Source organism: Scylla paramamosain, chromosome 42 (assembly GCF_035594125.1).
Source record: "Scylla paramamosain isolate STU-SP2022 chromosome 42, ASM3559412v1, whole genome shotgun sequence".
NCBI lineage: Eukaryota > Metazoa > Arthropoda > Malacostraca > Decapoda > Portunidae > Scylla > Scylla paramamosain.
Window position 1 is genome coordinate 1650559 of NC_087192.1, and position 24374 is coordinate 1674932.

Consider the following 24374-nt stretch of genomic DNA (forward strand, 5'->3'; position numbering starts at 1 on the left):
CCACAGGTCTTTAGACTCCACTCCTGGGAGTTAACATCTTAAGTTTCCACTTGTCCCTGTCAAGCTCACCATGTGTTTTGGTGGGTTCAAGAACACCAGTGCAGCCATTGGCCCCATATAAAGGTGGGTGCCTGACATCAATTCCTTATACCATAAACTGTTAATAAGATTATGACAAATATTGATATACAAATTAATATTGCATAACTTTTGAAAATGTAATGACTTGTGAATTTGACTTTGTATGAGGATACCAAGTATTTATCTCTCTCTCTCTCTCTCTCTCTCTCTCATCTGTTGAAATGGATGCTTGCATGCCATTCTCCATTTATTTCCTGGTTCTTTCTTGGAAGTTATCTTTGTCTAGTGCTTTGTTGAACAATACTTCCTATTCATATTTCCTGAACCAATTAAGCCACTGTTAGAAGTGACTGCCCACAAGATATTCTTACCCAATACTCAAGAAAGCATTAGGTGTCAAAGGTTCAGTGGATTTGAAGGTAAATCAATGGCATCTTTGTCACAGATATTTATTGCACCAATAACAACCCTGGGATCAAAAAGTACAAGATACATCTTTCATCACACAAACCATGGCATCTATACTTACCACAACAAAGGGCCATGTGCTATACTACCAAGCTAACATTTATTTTCAATTTCACAGCTGAAAATTCATGTACTTAATTGTTGTGATAAGGCCACTTGTAGAGAGATATGTCCATACTTACTACAGATGTGGGAAATAGTCATGTAATTTCAAATTTTAGGCTACAGAAAAACAAATAAAGGAAATAATAATGGAATGTTTTGGATCATGGAAAATATGTTCTCTCTCTCTCTCTTGATAAGCTAAAGTAATTGCATAATTTTATCCAGCAAGCTACCAAGAGTATATTTTGTGCTTGGAATAAGCAAGTGATAGCATAATGTGCATTAAAGCCTGGTTGGTTTAACAAGCTGACCAGAGCAAATGTGTGTTGAAGGTGAATCAGATGTCTGAATTCTGAGATACATGGATGATATCTCATGAATGGGTTTCTTTCACAATACTTGCTATAGATTATGATATCTTTTTCAAACAGCACTTTCACCATATTTTACTGTGTGATTTCTGACTGTTACAGCATTCCATGACAGTGATAAGAAGTCCTCAATAATGTAATTTTTCTTACATTTGTAACATCTTGTTTGTGAACTGTAAGGATGGAGGTGTTTATCAAATCTCAAACACATATGTGGTTTCAAAATTATGCAGATACAGAATATCTAATTCATCTCCAGTGTGCATGTGTTGGGAGGAAGAGTGGTTTGTACCAAGGAAGTTGTACTTTTATGCTTTACAAGCAACTGCTCTCAGGTTTAGGCCAAAACATTCGTAATGCCCATACAACATCAATTCAAACTTCAAAGTCAAATATTTTTATAACTGCATGTATTTTCATATATATATATATATATATATATATATATATATATATATATATATATATATATATATATATATATATACACTAGGCAGATTTTTCATACACTAAAATATATCTAATCTTCCAATTAGTAAGTTACAATTATAGATTTTTATACTTAAGATGCATTCATTTAAAAATGTCAACTATCCATTGCACTAATATACTGACCTATAATTACCAACAAGATATACTCTGAATATATATTATTAACAAAAGTTCCATATAAAATTGACGAGAGGCCAGAAAGAAGTCTGGCATCCACAGCCTCGAACAGCAGCAGCAGTGGGCATCAGACAACCCCCAACCATCCTGTGCCTAGCTGCCATCACACCCCATTTTGTACCTCAAGGACATACTACCAATGTTAGTTACCTAGGTGCTTCTCATTAGCTTGATGGCATGCTCCACATTTACTTCACCATGAAGCCTTTGCTCTGTTGCAAAACATAGTTTTTGCGAGCCTCCATGTTGTCTGCGGGGCGGTTGTGGGGCGTCCACACCGGCTCTCCAGTGAACAGACGCATCGCCTTGATGTAGTTCTGCAAGGTGGTGGTCATGTAAAGTTTGAGGCATGGAGTGGTGAAGCAATGTAGGCTGTGATAAATGTTTCATGGGAAGGAAGGAAGCAAAACTGAAATTCAATGCACAGGGAAGGTATGAGTTATATTCTGAGTGTAATAGTGTTATGACACTAGCAAGCAAAACACAAAATCCTGATGGCAACAATGTAGAGCAAGCAGCATCTTAACACATTCAACCAACAGATTACCTTTGTGTCAAGGGTGAAGCGGTGGTAGATACCGGCTGGTAGGATGATCAGGTCTCCAGGAGTGACTTCAATCCTGATCCAGTGGTCCTCCTGATCTCTCACGTCAAAGTAACCAGAGCCTTCCGTGATGAAGCGTATCTCTTCATCTGTGTGAAGGTGTTCCTCAAAGAACACTTTGATCTGTGGGTTGGTGTGACATCAACAGAGGAGGAAAGAACAAATGGACAATAGAAGAGACATTTAAAGTCCAAAGATATTTTCTGCCCAATATTTAGTGTTGACAACAGGTTATTCTAGATAACTTACACGCACAAAAACTATCCAAAAGAAATTGGATGAGAGCAGATCCATAAACCACAAAATTTCCTTATTCATTACAGCAGTACACCACACCAAACACTTGCATACTGTTTAACAGCTGTGTACTTTATACATACAAGTGGCAGCCCCAACCCTACAGCCCTCCTGCCCCTCCTACTTGATTACTATCACTCATGCATGTTCTTGAGCACCGCTACTCTTTAACTATGCCTAGTTCAATTCTTGGTAGCTTCCTTTCACTCTCTTGTCACCACCTCCATATTTCACATCTTTCTTGCTCAACTGTTCCCACCCACTTCATCAACACACACACACACACACACCTTTCCCTGCTATGCGTACTACTCATCACTACCACCACCACCTTTGAAATCCATCAGTCTTATTTGTAATGATGCCTGTAACTAGGAACTCCCACAACAGATACTTAAATAAAGCTTCCACATATACTCTCTCTCTCTCTCTCTCTCTCTCTCTCTCTCTCTCATACCAAAGTTTTATCTACCTACTTCCACATTACCATCATCTATTTCACTTTTATGTTTCTTTTCATCTTCCTCCTATCAATTCCTACCAATTTAACAGTTTACTTAAAGTACATAAATGGGGATACAAAGTAGGGAAGAACATCAGAAAAGTAATGGTAAAACTTCCCACCATCTGCACTCCCATAGCTTAACCTAATCTAACCTAACCCAATTCACCACCTACCCTCTCCTCATAATTGTGCATCTTCTCAGGGGACACCTGTATCACGTCCATGTAGTTGTACCCACGTTCCTCCTTGATGCGACTCAGCTTGCCCTCCTCCTCATACTTTTTTGGGTCCAACTGAAACAGGGGAGAGAAAATAAGACGTGATCTTTATATTACTCTCCAGCAACCTGTATTTCTGTCCTCTAATGCAGGAATTCACATGATCACATAGAAACTTATGACGAAAAATTTTACTGACATTCCTCTCTGCCTCTTCCTCCCAGGTGCAGCAAATTCACATCATTATCGGAATGTTCCTAGGAGCTGCTGCTTGTTACTTCAACTGATCACAGTGTCATTACTTCACAGGTTAGGGGTGAAGGATCAAAGGGAATATTATAACTCAGGACTGACATTTTTTTTAACCATTTCTCCATTTTGAAAATAATGAGTATATTTTCTGATTCCATGGAGTATTTCAAACATCTTTATAATGCTTGTCATGTCACAGATATCTGTACATTAGGGTACAGGTATCCTTCCTTTTTCTTTGTATCCACAGGTGGTTAGGTTGGGTTGGATTAGCCTTTGTAATATGTTGTGGTGTTTTTGCTATGATGCATGATTTTTACTTCCCTTGAATTTTTCTTTTTCTATACACAGAAACCCTAAATTCTTAAAACAAATATCTGGAAAGGGACAAAATAAAGAATTTTCAAATAAAACTAAGAATAACAATAAATTAAATCTACACATGGACAGAAAAACAAACATAGGTACTACACAACTACAGGCACATGGCAACATGTAAAAATGCATTTGGGCACCTTGTAATACATGACGCCTGTGTTCTTGGCCAGGTCCTCCAGTGACACAGACTGTGGTGGGCTGAGCTGGTGCTCCAGCCTCTGGTCATCCAAGCTGTCATCCATGTACCAGGCACGCACCATCCTGATCCTAGTCCTGCTGCTGCTGCTGCTACTAAATGTCCTTGCCCTGTGGATGCGTGGAGGAAGGTGAGGGTAGCAACTGTGGTAGTAGCAAAAGTGATACTGATAAGATATTGATAGTGATTGTAATCAAATTCAAGCATTTCATGCACATGAGTGATGTAGATTCTCTAAAGTACAAGTACAATATTCCTTGTCCAAAGCCTTTGAACAAATTTAAGTAAGTGTGTACTGATCAACAACATTCCAAATACACCACACTACACAAGTGTATTCAATCATTGTCACTTTGAGAAATGAGCATGTACCATGTTTTACAAGGCCAAGAATATGATGCCATCTTGCCAATCTTACAGTTTGTGGTAACTGACAATTTTGTTGCATTTTAGGCCTGTCCTCACATATTCATTATTTTTTTTTTTTTTTCAGCAAGCAATGCATTTTCTGCTTAAAGGTATTTAAAAAGCTCTCCTCATTCTCATAATTATTTTACTCCAGACTAAACCAACAAACAAACTCTGCTTATTCTTGTCATTTCACTGATTTATTTATTTATTTATTTATTTATTTTTTTTTTTTATGTAGGAGGGACACTGGCCAAGGGCAACAAAAATCCAACAAAAAAAAATGCCCACTGAAATGCCAGTCCCATAAAAGGGTCAAACCAGTAGTCAAAAATTGATGAATAAGTGTCTTGAAACCTCCCTCTTGAAGGAATTCAAGTCATAGGAAGATGGAAATACAGAAGCAGGCAGGGAGTTCCAGAGTTTACCAGAGAAAAGGATGAATGATTGAGGATACTGGTTAACTCTTGCGTTAGAGAGGTGTACAGAATAGGGGTGAGAGAAAGAAGAAAGTCTTATGCAGCAAGGCCATGGGAGGAGGGGAGGCATGCAGTTAGCAAGATCAGAAGAGCAGTTAGCATGAAAATAGCAGTAGAAGACAGCTAGAGATGCAACATTGCGGCAGTGAGAGAGAGGCTGAAGACAGTCAGTTAGAGGAGAGTTGATGAGATGAAAAGCTTTTGATTCTTTTGATGCTCTCAGATCTAAATCTCATATTTGCCATCTCACTCCTCACTAAAGTATTTCACAACCACCTCACAATTTTTTTTTTTCTTCCTCTCAATCTACTGTCATCATCTTTAAGGTAAATTTAAAGGTAGATTAAAATGTTTCATATATATATATATAATTGAGTAGTAACTGCTGCAGAAAGAGCCAAGTTCATAAGCTATCATTACGGCATTGTTGCTGGAGGAAGATATCTTGCTGAGCTGCTGTTTGTTTTTATTCATTTCCTGCCAACCAGCTGCCCCTTCCCAGCTGCCTGTGTGAACGTACATGTAGTGGGGAGGCTTCATTGCCAGGCATTGCCAGCTTGTGGCGGGTGGCAATTCAGCAGCAAATTGCCAAGTGTGAACACCTTTAGCTTACTATTGTCAGATGGACAGTTTTGGAAAAAAAAAAAAAAAAAGGATAAATGGAATACTCAATAATCAGGTTATTAGTGCTGAGTTAATAGAGAGCTTCAAAAGATTACAGAAATCTATGGATGGGGTTGACAGGTGGATACATGTAAGTATATTTCATGACATGACAGCCATGTGTAGGCCTGATCTAAAGCTGAATCCTTGCGGGAGACATGTAGGTAAGCTATAAAAAATAATAATCATGAATCTTGACCAGTCAGTAAGGGTATGTTCACTGAATATATGTAGAGAACATTTAGAGTGGTTCATTACAAACCTTACCATTGTGACATGCAAGAAAGACTACGACCAGTTGGCCTTGTGCAAGCCCACTGACCTTTTAGTCTCATTATTTTCTTATGTTTCCATGTATCAGCATAATTTTGCCCAGAAGTCATGTCACCAACTGTATGATCAACAGGTGTGGATTTGAATATCTAAAATCACTTGCAACTATGGCAGTAAAATAAAACACACACACACACACACACACACACAGAGAGAGAGAGAGAGAGAGAGAGAGAGAGAAGGGGGAATGAGAGTAAGTTACAGAACAACCTGATGCAAGTCTACTGATGATTGACTCCTCCAGCAAACCACTGGAACTCCACTTTCACACCATCATAACAATCAGAAAACTGTGCAGTGGTGTGTGTGTGTGTGTGTGTGTGTGTGTGTGAAACCAGCATGACAGTTCTGGCAGATGCACAAGCTCTTACATTACATGAATAGTACACAATATAAAACACGGGTGATCAGTAATTGACAAGTTACTTCATATAATACATACCTCCTCTTGTCACCCTGCCTCACCTGGGTTGCTTCCCGTGTCATGTCACAATACAAGTATGAACCCAGCCCAAAGATAAATAGCAGCTCGAACCCGTGGGCACGCCAATCTACGTACATGTGACTATATCAAGGAAACATTGAGGCAACATGTACACGATTTGATTCTGACAACACGTCTTCATGCAGCAGTGGCCAGAATGTTCTCAGCTCACCCAAAAGTAACTCCAGCAACAGAGAAGGAATTAGGGATTAATGAGGTATTGCTAGTTCATTCAACAGTGACACACTATAGTTTTGTCATTTTGAGACTGTAGTGGGGAAGAATTACAAACACAACTGCAGGCGAAGAAGTGCCACCTACTTTTTTGTCTGGCAGGCATTCCTCGTCTCGGCCAGCCCTACGGAAGGCCGGCCGGAGGGCAGGATAACCTTGTCAGGACGAATTAGCAGCACACATTGGCTTACTTCACTACCACAGTATGCAGGAACATTGCCGCGCTGTCATTCCAGTAGCACGGGTTTCAACACACACCTCGGCCAAAGGTAATGACATGTTTTAATGTGCTCGCCTTGCATACATTGTGCTCACCTTGCAGCGGTGTGGCTGTTTCCAGGCAGTGTGTCTCCAGGGGCGTGCTGTCACTCTCAATTTTTCATCGGGACGCGGCGCTGCGCTTTCTGGGGATGACCTTGAGCACGCTGCGCAGACTTACTGAATAAATGCGAAATAGGGAGAAAAATATATGATAAAAGTCCTAATAAGTCTGTACTCCCGACCAACAGCTGGAATTAACTGCTGCAGCAACAAAACAATAAAGAAAAAAATTAAAGACGGCACACAAGTAGCGCTATGCTGAGGTTGCATCATCAAGGGGAGTGCTGTGCGCAAATTGCATTATGATACCAGGTTTCGTATATTCTGATATATGGATATACAGACATATTTTGGCACATTCATGATTTATTTTAGAGTTAATCATTACTTCACTCAATCATTTACCCTAACTACCCAGTAGTTAAGTCTCCATTTGACATGTTTACAGTCGCTTATTATTTTCTTTTTTTTTTTTTCTTTCTTTTCTTCCTACTCACCACCACCCGAGTTTCCCATGCAGATTCCACCCTCTCATTCACTCGCCCTCTCTTTTAAGAAGCACCGCAAATGACAGGCAGCCTCACACTTAACTGAGGGGTGTCAGGTGCAGAGCGGCAAGGAAGCCCGCCAAAGCAGACGGTGCCCAGTGACCACCTCACGCCTCGCGCCTCACGCCCAGCCACATGGGCATGGAAGCACCTCTACTGCACTTTGTCCGTCTGTTTAATATATACTAACAATGCTAATTTAATGCTAATAAGCGTTTGGTAATGTGTTAGGAGTATATTATTTGAATATTGTTATTTGAAATTAAAAATAACGAAAGTTTAGTCAAAGGAGCTTTTAAATATAAATATAATATATATTTTATACAGTAATACTTTAAACAAATCCCTACTTTATAAAATTTTGAATACTAAAATTATCTTGTATATCACAAAATACTAAATACTTATATTTAGAAAAATAAACAATACGCTTTCAGTATCTCCATTGTCTCTAATTAAAGGCGCCATCTTACTTGCCGCCATAAGAGCTCCGGTAGTTGTGTAGGTGAGTTTAAACCTGATCTCCCTCTGCCCTTATCGTTGTCCGCGCTTTCCTGACGGCGTGTGCTGTGGGGGACTGTGTGCCTGTGCCGAGAGGCGAGGTGCAGCAGTGTGATGACGAGGTACAGGCTTCCCGAGGCCCTCACACTACCCGAGCCACTTGCTGACTGCCAGTGTATACACAGCCAGCCACTCGGGCACCCTCAGCCTCCCCCCAGCACTGTCCGTCTCTGCTAAGGTTGGTACGCAGACCTGCATACACATATAGATCTGGTGTATTGTTGTTCCTGTCTGTGTGCTGCCATTAAGGAGGGTGTTTATACAGACCTTTGTTTGTAGGCCTATGTGGCGCCGAATGTGCGTGTGTGTGTGGCGAGCGCCTTGTGTGCACCTATAGGGCTCCATGTGCTTAGGGTGCTGGAGGTGTGTGTGTGTGTGTGTGTGTGCTAGTTGTATTTACCTAGTTGTGTTACACAGGGCAGGAGCCAAAGCTCATTTTTGTCCTGTCTCAACCATATTTATCCAGTTTCTCTCTAAACATGTGTACACTGTGTTCCGCAACCACCTCTTAAAATCATTCCAGATTTCAGTAGTTTTACACGAGCTGTATTTCTTGATGTCGCTTGAACATCCACTTTATTTTCTTCCCATGCCCCCTCGTGTGTGTGTGTGTGTGTGTGTGTGTGTTCTTAGCCTGTTTGGTAAATCTTACCAATAGCGGCTCTATTGTATTCCCGCCCTATCCAGGAGTATCACGCTTAGGGACCTGATGGGATGGCGGGGTATTAGGATGAGGAACGCCAAGATAGGCGAAAATTGGGAAACCTTAAAATTTAATGTCTAATAATGGAAACACCGATTTTGGTAGAGATAAAAAGAAAAAAAGTTAACAAACTGAAAATCGGGCACTAGTGTCGACTTGGGGTCCAGGGCTGGCAGGGCCGCGTCCGGCAAGTCTGAGTTGCCAGTTGTGTATTTTCCTTGCAGTGTTACCAGGTCAGGCAAGGATACAATCTCTCTCTCTCTCTCTCTCTCTCATATATATATATATATATATATATATATATATATATATATATATATATATATATATATATATATATATATATATATATAAAACAAAGGGCCACTGAGAGAACTGAAATGTGCTGGTGCAGGAATAGTTTAGGGCCCCACTCCTGCAGCCAGTAGGTAAAGGTAGAGGTGGGGGGCCCCCCAAAGATCCCATGGGCCCCAGTGCAATGCACCAGCTGGCCCTCTTGGTGGGCCTGTGTGTGTGTGTGTGTGTGTGTGTGTGTGTGTGTGTGTGTGTGTGGGCTTTGCTTATCTATGTGAAGGTCCTTTGGGATCATGGCTGGGGTTCCTTTTTTACCTGCAGATTAAGGGGTTCATTCTTTCCCTACAAGGAAAAAAAAGTAAATCCCCCACATTTCATTTCTTTTCACATAAAATCTGTAGTCACCAGATCTTTGCCTCAGTACAAGGTCTTTGTTAATGCAGTGGTGGTGGTGCACTGACCTGCAGACAGCATCTCTTGTGAAGGGTGGGTGCTATGGGACAGGCTGAGGTCTGCCTGGCATGGTTCTCGGGAAACTTGTTAATCTCGCCTTTGAAGTTTTCTCAGGAGTGTACGAAAGCTTGTCAATTTTTTAGAGTTGATTTCAAGCATTTCTACCAGAGTATTTTTGGAGATTTCCAGTTCACAGAGTAGTTAATTATAATGGGGGACTGAATACTCTGTCACTGTGCCATTAGCCTGAAAAGAGCCCCTAGGTACTTTGACTCCTGTGCTCAAACAAGAAGCTTGGCTTTTGTGGAGAATTTCGGTCCTGGCTGCCTGTGTTTTTTGGGCCGCCAATGTTAGTTGCCAGCTATGTGTTTCTGCTGCAGTATTGCCATAGTGTAAACAAGGCAGCCTGGCAATATAGTGGGATTTATGTGCAGCGTTGAATGCATACATGCATAGGTATGGCTTTTTATATTGAGCCACTTTATTTTTTTGATTGAGCAGACATAACAAAAAAATTGTAGGATTTTGTCATGTCTACTCAATAAAAAAGATCACATAATACACTCAACATCATATGTGGTGCCCCAATCAGGTGCCCTTTCTACACCAAGGCCATTAAATTGGTACAAAATGTGAACACTGGGCAAGCAGTTGCATTTGTGTCAAGCTGCTGTAGGAGTACAATCCCAGCATGTGTGATATGGGGCAGCATGTGTGATATGGGGCTGCAGAGACATAAAGGTTTTCTGCTGGATGCAATCTGTTTTCTCAGCTGACACTAATTTAACTATTGTCAACATTTTTAGTAAGCACTCAAGAATATACAGTTTCCAGCAATTGTGTTGAGGTGGCTGGGCATTTATTGGCAATGTGGAAAAAACCTAACACCTAAAAGAGAGTGAGAGAGTTGGGCACAATACCTCAGTGTAGAGAGCATGGAGGCTCATCAGCACAAAGGCAGATTAACCATAAAGTGAATAGTGCGTCGCTAGTTTTTGGAGGCAGCTCTTGAATGTCCCCTCCTCGCCACCAGCTTGAGTGGAGCGACTTGTGGCAGAAACAACTCCACCTCGGCCTGGGGAAGTCTTCTGCCTTGAATTTTAAGTGACAAAATTTACTGCAAATTTCTTTGTTTTTTTGTTTTTTCCAGTTAGGTATTATATCTTACTAAAAATGATTACTTTTCCAAGTCTTTGATGTATATGAAAATTTTTTTAGGTCAAGCAAGACTCATCTTAGATTGTATTTTTATGTAAGAGAATAACACTTTCCTATGCTGTGACATGTTTAATAATGTGACTTGGTTTTTAGGAAATTAGAACAACTATGGTTATCTGTATTTTTGCCTCAAGGTTTATTGCAACACCAGTTGTGTGTGCTGCTTGCTAATTGATGAAGAGCTTCTTGTACAACTTAGAGAAGTTAAGGTAATGCTCTTTTCAGGCCAGCGGCGCACGGATCTGTGGGACGTCTGGTGGAAGCCTGCATAAAGTCCCTCATCAAAGTAAGCTCCACTCCTTGAATTTTGAGATATGAAAAATCTTTGCAATTAGACTGTGCACAGTTTAAGTGTGTCTTATACAAATGCACTACGCTATTCAAAATATAGAGGTGATGAAAAGTAAAATAAGAAATTATTTTGTTGCTGCTATGAAGCTCAGGTAGTTTATGTTTTATGAAATTATGTTGCCAGTTTTGTGAGCACTCAGTAAATGAGAGTAGGTAGAAATTTTGACGTTCATGCATTTTGGGGACAGGAGAGGGAGGACCTTTGTCAGTAAACTGTTTCTGAGGGAAGTACTATCACGCAGGTTGAAAACCTCCAAGTAAAATAGTTTTGTCTTTGAATTGTCTTAACGCAGAAAGGCAGAAAAAATATTGGAGTCAGTTGCCAGCCATATATATAGAGACAGCTACCAGCTGACCCACCATGTGTCTCACTTGCTTCATTTCTGTATCCTGCTCTTGCTGCACAGTTTCCTTCAGGCCCAATAGTTGAAGGCATTTCCTAATTGAACTGAATCCCACCCCTTTTTGGGTAGCATCTAACTCATTTGTGATGAGTATTTGAATCTGATGAAAGGGTGCCACAGGTTTCACCACCAACCAGTTCAATACCAGTTGATGTTTGCACCTCTGACTTTGTGTTGTTGTGGTTTCATCTTACAGTAGCAGTGGTTTCTGAATTCTGTCTTTTTATGGAATTTGATATTCAAATGTAAATTACTAAAACAAAAAGATCATATTTAGAAATTAATTCTATTACTCATCTCCCACCCGTTTTGTTCTCTCTCTCTCTCTCTCTCTCTCTCTCTCTCTCTCTCTCTCTCTCTCTCTCTCTCTCTCTCTCTCTCTCTCTCTCTCTCTCTCTCTCTCTCTCTCTCTCTCTCTCTCTCTCTCTCAATAATTACAGGATCATAGTATCAGTTTTATACATGGCAATACTAAAATATCTGTTGACAATGTAGTCTTCTAGCAGCAAACTGGACTCTTGTAAGGTAGCGGAACCACTTGTATTAATGCTGTGAATAGCAAAACTTCTGGAAACCGGGTTAAGTAGGTAAGGATGGAGTGTGTGAACGAGGTCTCTTTAAATTGATAACAAAAGGTAAACTGTTTTGTGAATTCAGATATGAAGTTCAAGGTACTGAAGTACATCATGTCTGTGTTATTTTACTGACTTGGTATTGCAAAAAATCCTGGATAAGATAATGGGTAAATTTGAACCAATATGATGGACAAATGTATTTACTCATTAATTTTCTCAAATGAGTAGTTTTCTATATTTCAAGGTGTCTTGTGTAACCTGCATTAAATCCTTTGATCTTGATTCATTCAAGAAATACTGAATACTGCATACTGAAAAATCTTATTCAGAACTATTTCTTATTGAAAATAAAGTTATTAAAGTATTATTTGGTTAAGTATTAATCAAATAATAAATAATAAAAATGGGAAGATGACTGGCCAAATATTGTTGTGAGGTTAATGCCCTGAATGCCACTCATGCTTTCCAATCACCTTCCTTCCACTGGTGAGGAAGTCCTTTGTCCTCTTGCCATGAACTGTTGGCTCCTTTCCTGGCAGTCTAGCAGGCACAGGAAAAGAACACAAATAATAATGCAAGTCGTAACACCACAGGAAACAGCTCATCTGTGGCAGCAGCGAGTGGGCCAGGTGGACTGCTGGCAAACAGTGTTGCCAGACAGTCTACTCTCAAAATCCCTAACAGTATTAAGGGAAATAAATCCCCCCCAAAATCCTCCACTCATGTCATTAAAACAGGCCAAGGCAGCACATTCATGTCCTGGATTAAATAATACATTTGTATGCCATTCAGATTTGGAAGTAATAGTGTTCAGACTTGTGTTCAAAGGTTCTATTTACGAGTATGTCAGTGTCATTAGTTTATTCATGTAGACCTGCGTTGGTGATGCTTTCAGTTTGATCCAGTGGTGTGTGAAGCTTTGGGTTGTATCCATTGCAACAATACTGTCATATAATTAATGTGGTTTTATCATTGCTGCTGCTGATCAGGGTGGTGGTACTGGAACTTCCTATTTATACTACTGGCTTTATTATTTTTTTTTAGTTATTTATTTTTATTTTATTTATTTATTTTATTTTATTTTATTTTTTTATTTTTATTTATTTATTTATTTTTTATTTATTTTATTTATTATTTATTTAATTTTTTTCATTTATTTATTTTTTGTAGCCAGTTGTGGTATATTATGCATTTTTGTCATTTGTGTTTCTTACCATTCTCTCCATGCATAACCTCTGTGTTTGCTTCCTTTTTCCAACATTTTATCACATCCCTCAGCATTCTTGTCTAGATTTCCATCCTTCCCAGATCCTCAATATTTCTCATGATCTTAGGTCATCTAGGAAACCAAGTGCTGAAAGATGACTACGTTTATGTTCACAGCCCCGTTGTTTCCATTTATTAACACTGTGCTGACTTATTTACTGCCTGTCACATTTCCTACTTGACTATCTGCCGCAATGGGCGTTTCTCTCTCTCTCTCTCTCTCTCTCTCTCTCTCTCTCTCTCTCTCTCTCTCTCTCTCTCTCTCTCTCTCTCTCTCTCTCTCTCTCTCTCTCTCTCTCTCTCTCTCTCTCTCTCTCTCTCTCTCTCTCTCTCTCTCTGATTATAGAATACTAAATGAATCTTGCTCAAAATCTTTATCATCAGATTTGTTAGTTTTGTCAAATTATGTCTACATAGGTGTCTTCTCTGTGGCATTGCATTTATGGAATACTGTTAGTGATGGTTATAGCATTGCTGAATAAAAATAAATAGATAAAAATGTAGGAATTGTGATGGATATATCAAATACAAGTTGAGAGAGAATCCTTTATATGCAGTGTTTGTGACTGGAAGTGGTCTCTCTCTCTCTCTCTCTCTCTCTCTCTCTCTCTCTCTCTCTCTCTCTCTCTCTCTCTCTCTCTCTCTCTCTCTCTCTCTCTCTCTCTCTCTCTCTCTCTCTCTCTCTCTCTCTCTCAGAGTCAGCAGTACAGCATCATCAGCAAACAGTAGCTGGTTCAGGTTTCACTTTACCATTAGTGTTTTTCACACAATATCTGCACCTTCATCACCTTTACAGCATCATCCATATAAACAGTGAATAAGGCAACAGCACACATTCCTGTTTCAGTCCTATTCAAACCAGAAAAACACATCCTTACATTGCTTCCCCATATAAATACTTGCTTTGTTGTTTGCTTTTAAAACTTTTCACTCCTGACAGTCTACTACCTAGCCCTCACAGTCCAGAACTGTCCACAACACTGTAGGTAGGAAGGCTATGGGTGAAGCACAGTTTACAAGCTTTCAGTTCACGAATTTTCATTGGTAAAAATTAAATTATTTTACCCTTTGATCCCGATTAACAAATTCATAATTTTCATTCCTCAACAAAAATCTCAAAATCTCTCCTCAAAAATATGAAAATACTTAAAATGGAAGAGAAATCATAACCTACACTACATACCAATTTCATATGGTTTTGAAGAAAGTAATTTGTAAAGCATGACTTGCCTGTACTGGTTGATGTGATGGTTTGTGAGGTGCCTCTCTGGCACTCACGTTGGTGTGGCGCAGCTCACTGGTGCCAGGTGCAACACCAAACTTATTACTGCCCCCCTCCCACACCACCACCTTCCTCTCACACATTGTGTGTGTGTGTGTGTGTGTCTGTCTGTCTCTGTGTGTGTGTGTGTGTGTGTGTGTGTGTGTGTGTGTGTGTGTTACATCTCATCTGGTTATAGTAGTACATTGGATGTTCTTTCTAGGCTGTTTAAGGGTATTCCATTGAAGGTCAGAGTGAGAAAGACAAGCTTGAATGTTGTTGAGTTTGAGTGGAGGAGAAAGAAGTTCAGTGATGTTTAAGGCCTGTCCACACCAGGAAACATTGTTTGGAAAACAATGTTGCCAACCGTTTCCTAACAGTTGGGAAACAGTTTCTCGGAAACTGTTCCCCAATAGTTTGCAAACAGTTGGGAAACTGTTTCCAGACAGCTTAGAAACAGTTTGTAAAGTATTTCCACACAATGTTTGCTGTCCAGACCTCAGTTGTCATCAGGATGCCTGTGAGTGTAGAAATTGCTGCAGCAGCCTCTGTACTTTATGTAGCACTTTCAATAATACACTCAAGAAAGGGCAAGAAAAAGAAAAGAGATGGGTAAGGAAATTTCTAGAAAAAAGACCCTTTCATGGTGACTTGCTTCTGTCAGATCTGAAAAGTTTATCAGCAATAACCGTGAAGGCATCCATCTTCTTCATCTTATTCCTATAATCTCCACATGTCACATCCCACAATGCTGGGGATGAATGAAGGAATTCATTAAGTTCTAGAGTTTTCTCTGCTGACCACATGGTGTACTGCAAGCCCCATGCAAGTACTGATTCATTACTTCCGCCACACACACACACACACACACACACACACACACACACACAGTGTTTCCCATTCTGGATGGGAAACAAATACATGTTAAATATTGTTAGGAAACAGTTTCCCAACTGTTTCCTAACCGTTTCCAAACAGCTTGGAAACAGTTTGCTAACTTTGTTTCCAACTGTTTCCAACAATTTCCTAACAGTTGGGAAACTGTTTCCAAATTGTTGGGAAACTGTTGGAAAATATTGTTTCCAAACAATGTTTCCTGGTGTGGACAGGCCTTTAGAATGTATGAAGAATACTTTTCTTAAAATTTTACGCTGTCTGCTTCGGGGTATTGTATTGGTTGTGTAGCGTGAAATCACCATTTCGTGGTTCCACAAATGTGCTGACCCTCTTAACTTTAAAAGTAGCCTCCTAAGAGAATGGTATTATCTTTTGTTTTCATTCACTCTCTTTTAAAAAAAGTTAAATACCCAGATCATAAGAGTGTTTGTGTGAGATTCAGCATACCAGCCATTCAGAAGAATTATGATGAATTGTAACACTTAAAAATGTGGAGGTGTGGGAGTAGTGGCAAGTGGTGAGGCAAGGCCCCATCCAGGTGAAGACACTGGATGGATTGGTTACTGGCTCTCATGTACCTTGATCTAAACATTGGTTTCATGAGTGTAAAGTTTTGTCCTGTGAAGAGGAAAGGTGGAAAACATACAAGTATAACATTAAATCTGATTACTTACAGGTTGCCAAATGTCTTGCCTTTGTTATATTGGTTCATTACTTACACTTAGCATAATAATGACTTGTTTTTAACCTAGAAGAACTGTAGTGGTGAAAGGCCACTGATTTGAATGGTACACCTTGCACATTCCCTCAGCAAGGGTGAGGTTCATCATGCTCTTGCTTCCTTTCCACACATCTTATCTCTTTTCAGGAATAATCAACTTTGACGAAGTGCATGTTGGGATGGAAGACAAGGGGGGGCCTGTGCAGGTTTGGCTTGCACTGATCACAATGAAATGCTTTGTCTTTCCACAAGTTGATATAAATTGTCATGAAGCTGCTTGTAGTATTTACTATGTCATGTAAAGCTTCACTGTTTTGTGAGTAAATATTAGTAAAAGACTCATACTCAGGTAGTAACCAGCCATAGGTATTACCTGTACTCCACCCTTGCTGTCCATGCCCTCTTGTGTCATCTGTCATGCTTTTGTTTCTCTGTAGATGAGATAATTTGTGTTTATAGGAGTGGCAACCCCAGCTGTGTGGAGTGTGTGGCCAGCCAGCACACTCCACCTCTGCCATTTGTCTCCTTCTGTCTCATCACTACAGACTCCTTGTGTTGGCCAAAGTTACTGGTAGTTTCATCCTCCAGTGGTCTCCCTTGCTGCGTCCCGAGTAGACGTGCAGCAAGCAAGTCTGACTGCCTCTCAGCTGAAACACCTGTCTGCAGAGGACAGGACACTTTTTGATCACTACTGTATCTTTCTCTCAAAATTATATTCCCTCTTATTTTGGTTTACTTTAAGACACTTTATTTACTGGTCAGATCTCCAAAACTTGAAAAACTGGATTTAGAAGAGCTGGGGGCTGGAGCTACTGCTAACACGTCCTTCCTCTACACTGCCAGCGGTCTAACTAACTAGCAGTGCTTCCTGGTGGCTCGGAGTGATGGGTACGTCAGACATTTCGTTATTTTCTTTTCTTCCTGTGTAACATGTACTCATCTGCTCTGAGGGAGGATGGGTGGCTGGCTAGCAGTAGTAGGGCACAGCAGGGTTTATCAGGTTGTATTTAGAGGAAATAAACTGCCCTGTTGAAAGAAATTGAAATGTCAAATTTTTGAGAATTTTTATTTGTAAATGAGAAATAATTTAACTAGTTTTTAACTAGAAATGCATTCTGAAATTTTTCAAGTCCCTAGAAACAGGCAAGCTCTGACAAGCATTGTTTTCTCTATTAAGTTATTCTTGGTCAGCACTCCTACTGATGTTATTCAATCTGATCCTTGATTCACTCACCAGCAACCCATCACATGCCATGCTAGACTGATTTTCATGTTGCTTTTTCACATACTCTTTTCACCCCAGTAGTGGTATTATTTTGGTTGACACAGAATTGGTGGGAGGGAAGCGGGATGCAACTCTGAAATGTTGCTGCCTGGTACTCACATCATGACAGTCTTTGAGGGACTTACTACTGTACTCTTGGATTGTATTGCCTTAGTTTTTGTCGTGTGTTCTTACCACTGTGTTTGTTTGTATGTGCATGGTGACACGTAGCTGAAATTTTTTTGGAGGGGTAAGGATGTTTTTGGAATGAGGTGAGTAAGTGGTAGCTCTCTCTCTCTCTCTCTCTCTCTCTCTCTCTCTCTCTCTCTCTCTCTCTCTCTCTCTCTCTCTCTCTCTCTCTCTCTCTCTCTCTCTCTCTCTCCCCCCACCTTCATTTGTTTATTTATCAGTCATGTTCGTCATGCTTGTTGTGTTATTTTATGAATTTATTTGGTAATCACCAATTTTGTTTGGCATTACTCATTCAGTCTTAACACAAGTAAAAAAAAAATATATATATATATATATATATATATATATATATATATATATATATATATATATATATATATATATATATATATATATTGATGCCCTGATTTACAGCCATCTTAGTAACTGAGGGTCACCTTAAGCTGCCTGTATATACTTGGTGAGGTGGTGGTTCATTATTAGTTTGTTACTTTTGATGTTTCTCTCTCTCTCTCTCTCTCTCTCTCTCTCTCTCTCTCTCTCTCTCTCTCTCTCTCTCTCTCTCTCTCTCTCTCTCTCTCTCTCTCTCTCTCTCTCTCTCTCTCTCTCTCTCTCTCTCTCTCTCTCTCTCTCTCTCTCTCTCTCTCTCTCTCTCTCTCTCTCTCTCTCTCTCTCTCTCTCTGATACATTTGGAGAAAGCTGTATCATTTGTTACTTACATTACAATTAACTTCAACAGAACATTGGTTGTATAGCTTGCCATTTATGGAAGCAACATGCACCCCCAGTGCTTGAATACTTCCTATTGCAATCAATTTTCAGTCCTTCCTGTACTCAGCTTCTTTTGCCTTATTTGGTTTGGCTTTGTATGTGTGCCCTTCTACTTGGACAACTTAAAACACCTGCTCATTGAGAGCTGTAGGTTGTATCAGGTGGGACATTCAAAATCAACTAAACTCATCTTGTCCACAGTGATCATTATGGTATGGCTGAGCATCTTTTTGGGTTCACTCTGTGGCCCTCATGGCTTAAACATTCAAGTCAATTTCTTAATGTTTACAGGCACTGTACTGGAGATGCTATTTTTGATACCTTTTTCCTCGGATGACATGGGGTCTGACTTTTGGTGACTTCCATTTTTAAATTTCATACTCATAGAGGGTCTTAATTTATGTCAGTTTTTAAGCACTCAAAAATTTTATCATGAGAGTGGTCAGGGATTTAACCCTGTGACGACACTCCGTGCATAGACTTCAGCTTCCTTAATCTTTCATACATCTTCTGCATGCAGGGACAATATTTCTGACAGCCATAGCTTGGACATACATCTGTCACTCACAAAACATCTCCCCTATAGGACCATAATGATCACTAACTAGAGATTAATGGACATTGACTGTCCCACCACTTTTTGAAGCTGGAAGTTACTCTCACATTGCAGGTAGCCAGGAGGTTGTCACCTCAAGTGCAGGTGTTACTGATTACTGGTTCTCACCATGGGTGCTGCTATTGATTGATGGATACCAAAGAAAATTTTAAAACTATGATTAATTATTTTTAAGATGCTTAAGTTAATGTGGGCATTAAAGTGCTTCTCACTTTCATACCTTTCATGTCATGGTACAACATATAGATCTTCAGGGTCTTAAAGCCAGTACCAAAGTATTTGATGACAAAGTGTTTCATTAAATAAATAACAATAACTGTAGGATGGTATTGTGTTACCTTTCCTGTAATGCTGTTTTCTCCTCCGTGTGCAATGTGATGAGAGGAAAACCTGGTACTGTACAACACAGCTTCACATTGTACAGTCTCTCTCTCTCTCTCTCTCTCTCTCTCTCTCTCTCTCTCTCTCTCTCTCTCTCTCTCTCTCTCTCTCTCTCTCTCTCTCTCTCTCTCTCTCTCTCTCTCTCTCTCTCTCTCTCTCTCTCTCTCTCTCAACCAGTTGACTTTTTTTCATATTAAAGAATTAATCTTTTTTCCCATGGCTTTAATTTTAGTGCTTGATCTTTATTTCAGAATAATGTGTTACTTTCTAGTGCATCTTGTTAGAAAGAGGACAATAGCAACATCAGAAGATTTATAGGAAACTGTGAGAATAAAAAGTTATTCCCCAGCTTTGTGTGTGTGTGTTTGTGTTAAATTTTATTTTATTTTTAAAATATTGGTTGTATTATTATGATACAGATCAGTACTAATAAAATTATGTCAAAGGACTTTACTCTCTCTCTCTCTCTCTCTCTCTCTCTCTCTCTCTCTCTCTCTCTCTCTCTCTCTCTCTCTCTCTCTCTCTCTCTCTCTCTCTCTCTCTCTCTCTCTCTCTCTCTCTCAGCCTGGTGAACAAAGACCTACTTAAGCATACCTCAACAGCTGTATTCCACAGGAGAATCAAACACTATGCCTAAGAAGAAGGACCACTCACCAGAACCTGAAGACCAGGAGGAAGAGGAGGAGTACTCAGTGGAAAAGATTCTAGACAAACGCATCAGACATGGTCGCGTTGAGTATTACCTCAAGTGGAAAGGCTATGGCGAGTGAGTGTTCCATCAAACATCCCTCCTAAATCCTCACCCTTCCCTAGAATGTGTTAAGTTAAAATGCATATCATGGGTCTAGTGATGTCCGGTTTGTCAGCCAAGGATGTAGTTGTAAAGTGTAGTGAAAGTTAGATATTAACTTTAATAAAAAGTGACGTGGCATGCAGCTCAGTCATTGTAGTTCCAAGGTATTGCAGTTCTGGTGACCATGTATTGCTATAAAACTCACATTGCAGCAAATAAATCAGTACGGGGTTAGTTTTTGTTGCTTCCCAGTGCACATGCAAATGCTTTTGTAGTATAGCTGTGGTCAGAAGTTTACACTTTATCTTATTGTACTTTATTTTCCCTCAGTCATAGGTCTTCTGATCCACTGACAGTCTCCTTACAAAACCTGACCTACTCCTAGATTCATAGCAGATTGAGAGACTTAAGATTGAGGAAAGACATTGAACCGTGGAAGTGAATGCATTGCCAGTCAACTTCTGATCATTACTATAATGGTGATTGCTGTGTGTTGAGTTATAAGACAGTTTGTTAAAAAAAAATATTACTATAATGGTGATTGTTGTATGTGTTGAGTTATAAGGCAGTTAATTAAAAACAAATGTAGGGTTTGCCTAGTATAGTAAAGAGGTACCATTGTCTTGAACATTACAGTATTGTGTGAATTGTATTTATGACTGCATCCTCACTGCACATGCCACCATGTACATTTCCATCCTCACAAAAGCCTCATGCAGCACTGTAGTCACCACAACTTTATTAATCTTCCCACTACTAGCTAATTGCTCTTCCTTGGCCACAGTGAAGATAACACCTGGGAGCCAGAATCTCACCTGGACTGCCCAGAACTCATCTCAGAGTTTGAGGAGCGGCGGAAGAAAGAGGACGCCAAGAAGAAAGAAGACAAGAAGCGCAAGTCCCAGGCAGCTGATGATGCCTCCAAGCGAAAACCAAAGAAGGCAGTAGAGGTGTGTGTGAAACTGTGAATGTACAGCACTGACTGATTGTTCATCTGTCCTTGTGTAAAGCTCAGTCAGCTAGATCATCATCTCACTTGCAGCTTTCTCAGCTCATGTGTATTTTATCCCATTGAACACTTGAATTCTGAACCTAGAAGCCTGGTGGGAAAATAATCAAATCATTGAGGAACTCCTTTGTGCAGAGTTCTCGATGATTCTAATGACCTTTGACTGTGCAACCCCATATCTTGTGGTATGGCTTTTCATGCTCATGATACTTATTTTTTGCTCCAATAAAATGTTTGTCATAGAAGTGTGTAGAGATGGTCCTATACCATTGCAATAATAGGTACTCTGATTTGGAGAAGTTGAGGCAGTAACCGTGTCATACTTTTGACAATGACAACAGCTGTGCCAGAAAATGGCTCTCGGTCTGTCAGTTTGATTACTTAAATATTTAGAGAAATTTTTTTGTTAAAAAATATTGCTAATTGCAGTTATGGCAACAGTTCAAAGTGTAAAGCATAGAAGATTGAGTGTGGAGATTGTAATAATTTGATACATTATTTGTTCATCACATGACAGGAGGACACACGACCCAGAGGGTTTGACAGAGGGCTGGAAGCTGAAAGGATTATTGGAGCAACAGATTCCAGTGGAGAGTTGATGTTCCTCATGAAGTGGTGAGTGCATCCATACCTGGGATTGGTGAATGTAGATCATGGGACAGGACAACACAACCTTGACTCACCATGAATGTTTCATTAAAGTAAATTCTCATAAGCATAAAAGACACATGGGCAGACAGAAGTAATAGCACTTTGAGATGCTGTTATAGTTTGCTGAAGGCTTCATTATGTGCAAGCATCTCAACATCTGTCTCCCTGTTCTATTATATAATGAAATTCAGAAATTTAGATTTCTGTGGTGCCTTTGTAAGTCTTACTTCAGAAGCAGGCTTCAACTAGCATCATGTACACACACACACACACACACACACACACACACACACACACACACACACACACACACACACACACACACACACACACACACAATTTCACACTTCGCTGGGAAAATGTATGGTTCCTCTCTCTATCTGACCTTATAAGATCGTTATAAAGATATATTGTCCTTAAGTTTCCTATCCAGACTAACTTGTACTTGGGATGTTGGCTGTTCCTGTCTCACACTGGTGCCATATTCACAGTTGACAGGCATGTGAATCTCTCTCTCTCTCTCTCTCTCTCTCTCTCTCTCTCTCTCTCTCTCTCTCTCTCTCTCTCTCTCTCTCTCTCTCTCTCTCTCTCTCTCTCTCCTGCTGTCATTCTTTTCCTTAATTATTGTAAAATTAAGTTGTCATATATGACATATATATATATATATATATATATATATATATATATATATATATATATATATATATATATATATATATATATATATATATTTTTTTTTTTTTTTTTTTTTTGACTTTCAATTTGATGGAACAATAACACTGTATAATTTCCGGTATACTTGGCAATACATATAGTCTGTGTGGCACTACCATCCCAGTGTCTGTAACACTTGAATACCCCAGGTCACACCCTGCTGGCCATTTTTTGGGTCAGGTCACTCTGGGGTTGAGGTGGCAACAGTGCAGAGAGGTACAGCCAACATCCCAAGTACCAAGTTAGTCTGGCTCCACTAGGCCCAAAATCTGTATCTCTACCACCACCAGCATTACATCTCGTATGGTCTCCATCTCCCTGCAGGCGCGGCACTGATGAGGCTGACCTGGTCCCTGCCAGACAGGCCAATGTGCGCTGCCCTCAAGTGGTGATCAAATTTTATGAAGAACGCCTCACCTGGCACTCCTCCACAAATGATGAGGAAGAAGGCAACCACGAAGCAGACTAGGCCCCTTCACCCTCACCTCCACACCCAGAGTATTTGCATAAAAACATTCTTGTGGGGCTGCCATGGTTGCTGCACCAACTATCACCAACACCAATACACAGGGATAAAGGGCATAGAACTCTTTCCCCCCTCCCCTCCCCTCCCCCCCACCTTTTTTTTTCCTTTGTCTCTCTCTCTCTCTCTCTCTCTCTCTCTCTCTCTCTCTCTCTCTCTCTCTCTCTCTCTCTCTCTCTCTCTCTCTCTCTCTCTCTCTCTCTCTCTCTCTCTCTCTCTCTCTCTCTCTCTCTCTCTCTCTCTCTCTCTCTCTCTACACTTATTGTGACACCAGTCTCAAAACCAGAGCATTAGTAGCATTAGACTTATTTTTAGCTTACAGTCATATGGGGCATCATAATTATATGTATTTTCTTATTTTTTATTTTATTTTTTTTATTTATTGATTGATTGGTTTTTTATTTTGTATTTATTTTTTATTATATTTTTTTATTAATTTATATTTATTTATCTTTTATTAATTATTTTTATTTATTTTTTATTTTTTTATTTATTTATTTATATTTATTTTTTTATTTATTTTATTTTATTTTATTTTATTCATTTATTTTTATTTCTTTTTATTTTTTTTTACATTTTTTATTTATTTATTTATTTTTTTTTACCCCATCATCATGATTACTCATAATGGTCGTCATAATTGTAATTGTGAGACAAACTGTGCTATAGTTTCTAAGCCCCTTGGGCAAATTTTGTATGAACATTATCAGATTGAAGTTGAGGAGGTTGGCAGCAGTTCACTGAAGCTGCAGCTATTGTTCGCCGTCAGGGTGGTGTGACGCCACCCCCACCCCAACCCTGCCCTCCCTCTTTGCCCCTCAGGCTTTCCACAGACAGACCTTTTTTACCCAATCTCACATTGTAAAGCTGTTCATGTGGGCCCCCTAACTGTCGTGTACAAGTCTATTTTTCATAGGAATACTTTCTAAGTGAAGTGCATCAGTCATACAGACTACTTTCTTTTATCAGTTGTCTTATGAATCTGTTTGTCTACAAAGAGATTCCACAGTAGTGTTTAATTTTATACATGCTTTCTTTCATCTTATAAAAATAAAAATAATGATTATTACTTGCACTCTTACTCTCATACATTAATGTTAATTAATAGTATATTAAGTATATTAAGGTTTTCCTGCAAGCTT

General features: G+C 39.6%; 2 protein-coding genes across 9 annotated transcripts; one reads left to right on the plus strand and one right to left on the minus strand.

The window, feature by feature from the left end:
* Positions 1-516: 516 nt before the first annotated feature.
* LOC135093284 (acireductone dioxygenase-like) lies at positions 517-8227 on the minus strand. 5 transcript variants are annotated; one of them, XM_063992411.1, is made up of 6 exons: positions 8088-8227; positions 7061-7183; positions 4086-4254; positions 3274-3393; positions 2242-2421; positions 517-2011 (listed from the first exon to the last, which is right to left on the minus strand). In XM_063992411.1, exons 3-6 carry the CDS (start codon positions 4206-4208, stop codon positions 1883-1885), a joined length of 552 nt encoding a protein of 183 aa, XP_063848481.1. In that variant the 5' UTR covers positions 4209-4254; positions 7061-7183; positions 8088-8227; the 3' UTR covers positions 517-1882. The 5 variants fall into 5 exon arrangements, with proteins under 5 accessions (XP_063848481.1, XP_063848480.1, XP_063848479.1 ...); XM_063992410.1 differs by lacking the exon at positions 8088-8227 and adding an exon at positions 7651-7758; XM_063992409.1 differs by lacking the exon at positions 8088-8227 and adding an exon at positions 7564-7704.
* On the plus strand, positions 8053-24301 carry LOC135093283 (chromobox protein homolog 1-like). 4 transcript variants are annotated; one of them, XM_063992404.1, is made up of 7 exons: positions 8053-8119; positions 11069-11129; positions 17081-17206; positions 20158-20308; positions 21120-21285; positions 21862-21959; positions 23034-24301. In XM_063992404.1, the coding sequence occupies exons 3-7, from the start codon at positions 17203-17205 to the stop codon at positions 23176-23178; spliced, it is 564 nt and encodes a 187-aa protein (XP_063848474.1). In that variant the 5' UTR covers positions 8053-8119; positions 11069-11129; positions 17081-17202; the 3' UTR covers positions 23179-24301. The 4 variants fall into 4 exon arrangements, with proteins under 4 accessions (XP_063848474.1, XP_063848478.1, XP_063848475.1 ...); XM_063992405.1 differs by lacking the exon at positions 8053-8119 and adding an exon at positions 8213-8353; XM_063992408.1 differs by lacking the exon at positions 17081-17206 and having other exon boundaries at positions 8069-8119.
* The last annotated feature ends 73 nt before the right edge of the window (positions 24302-24374 follow it).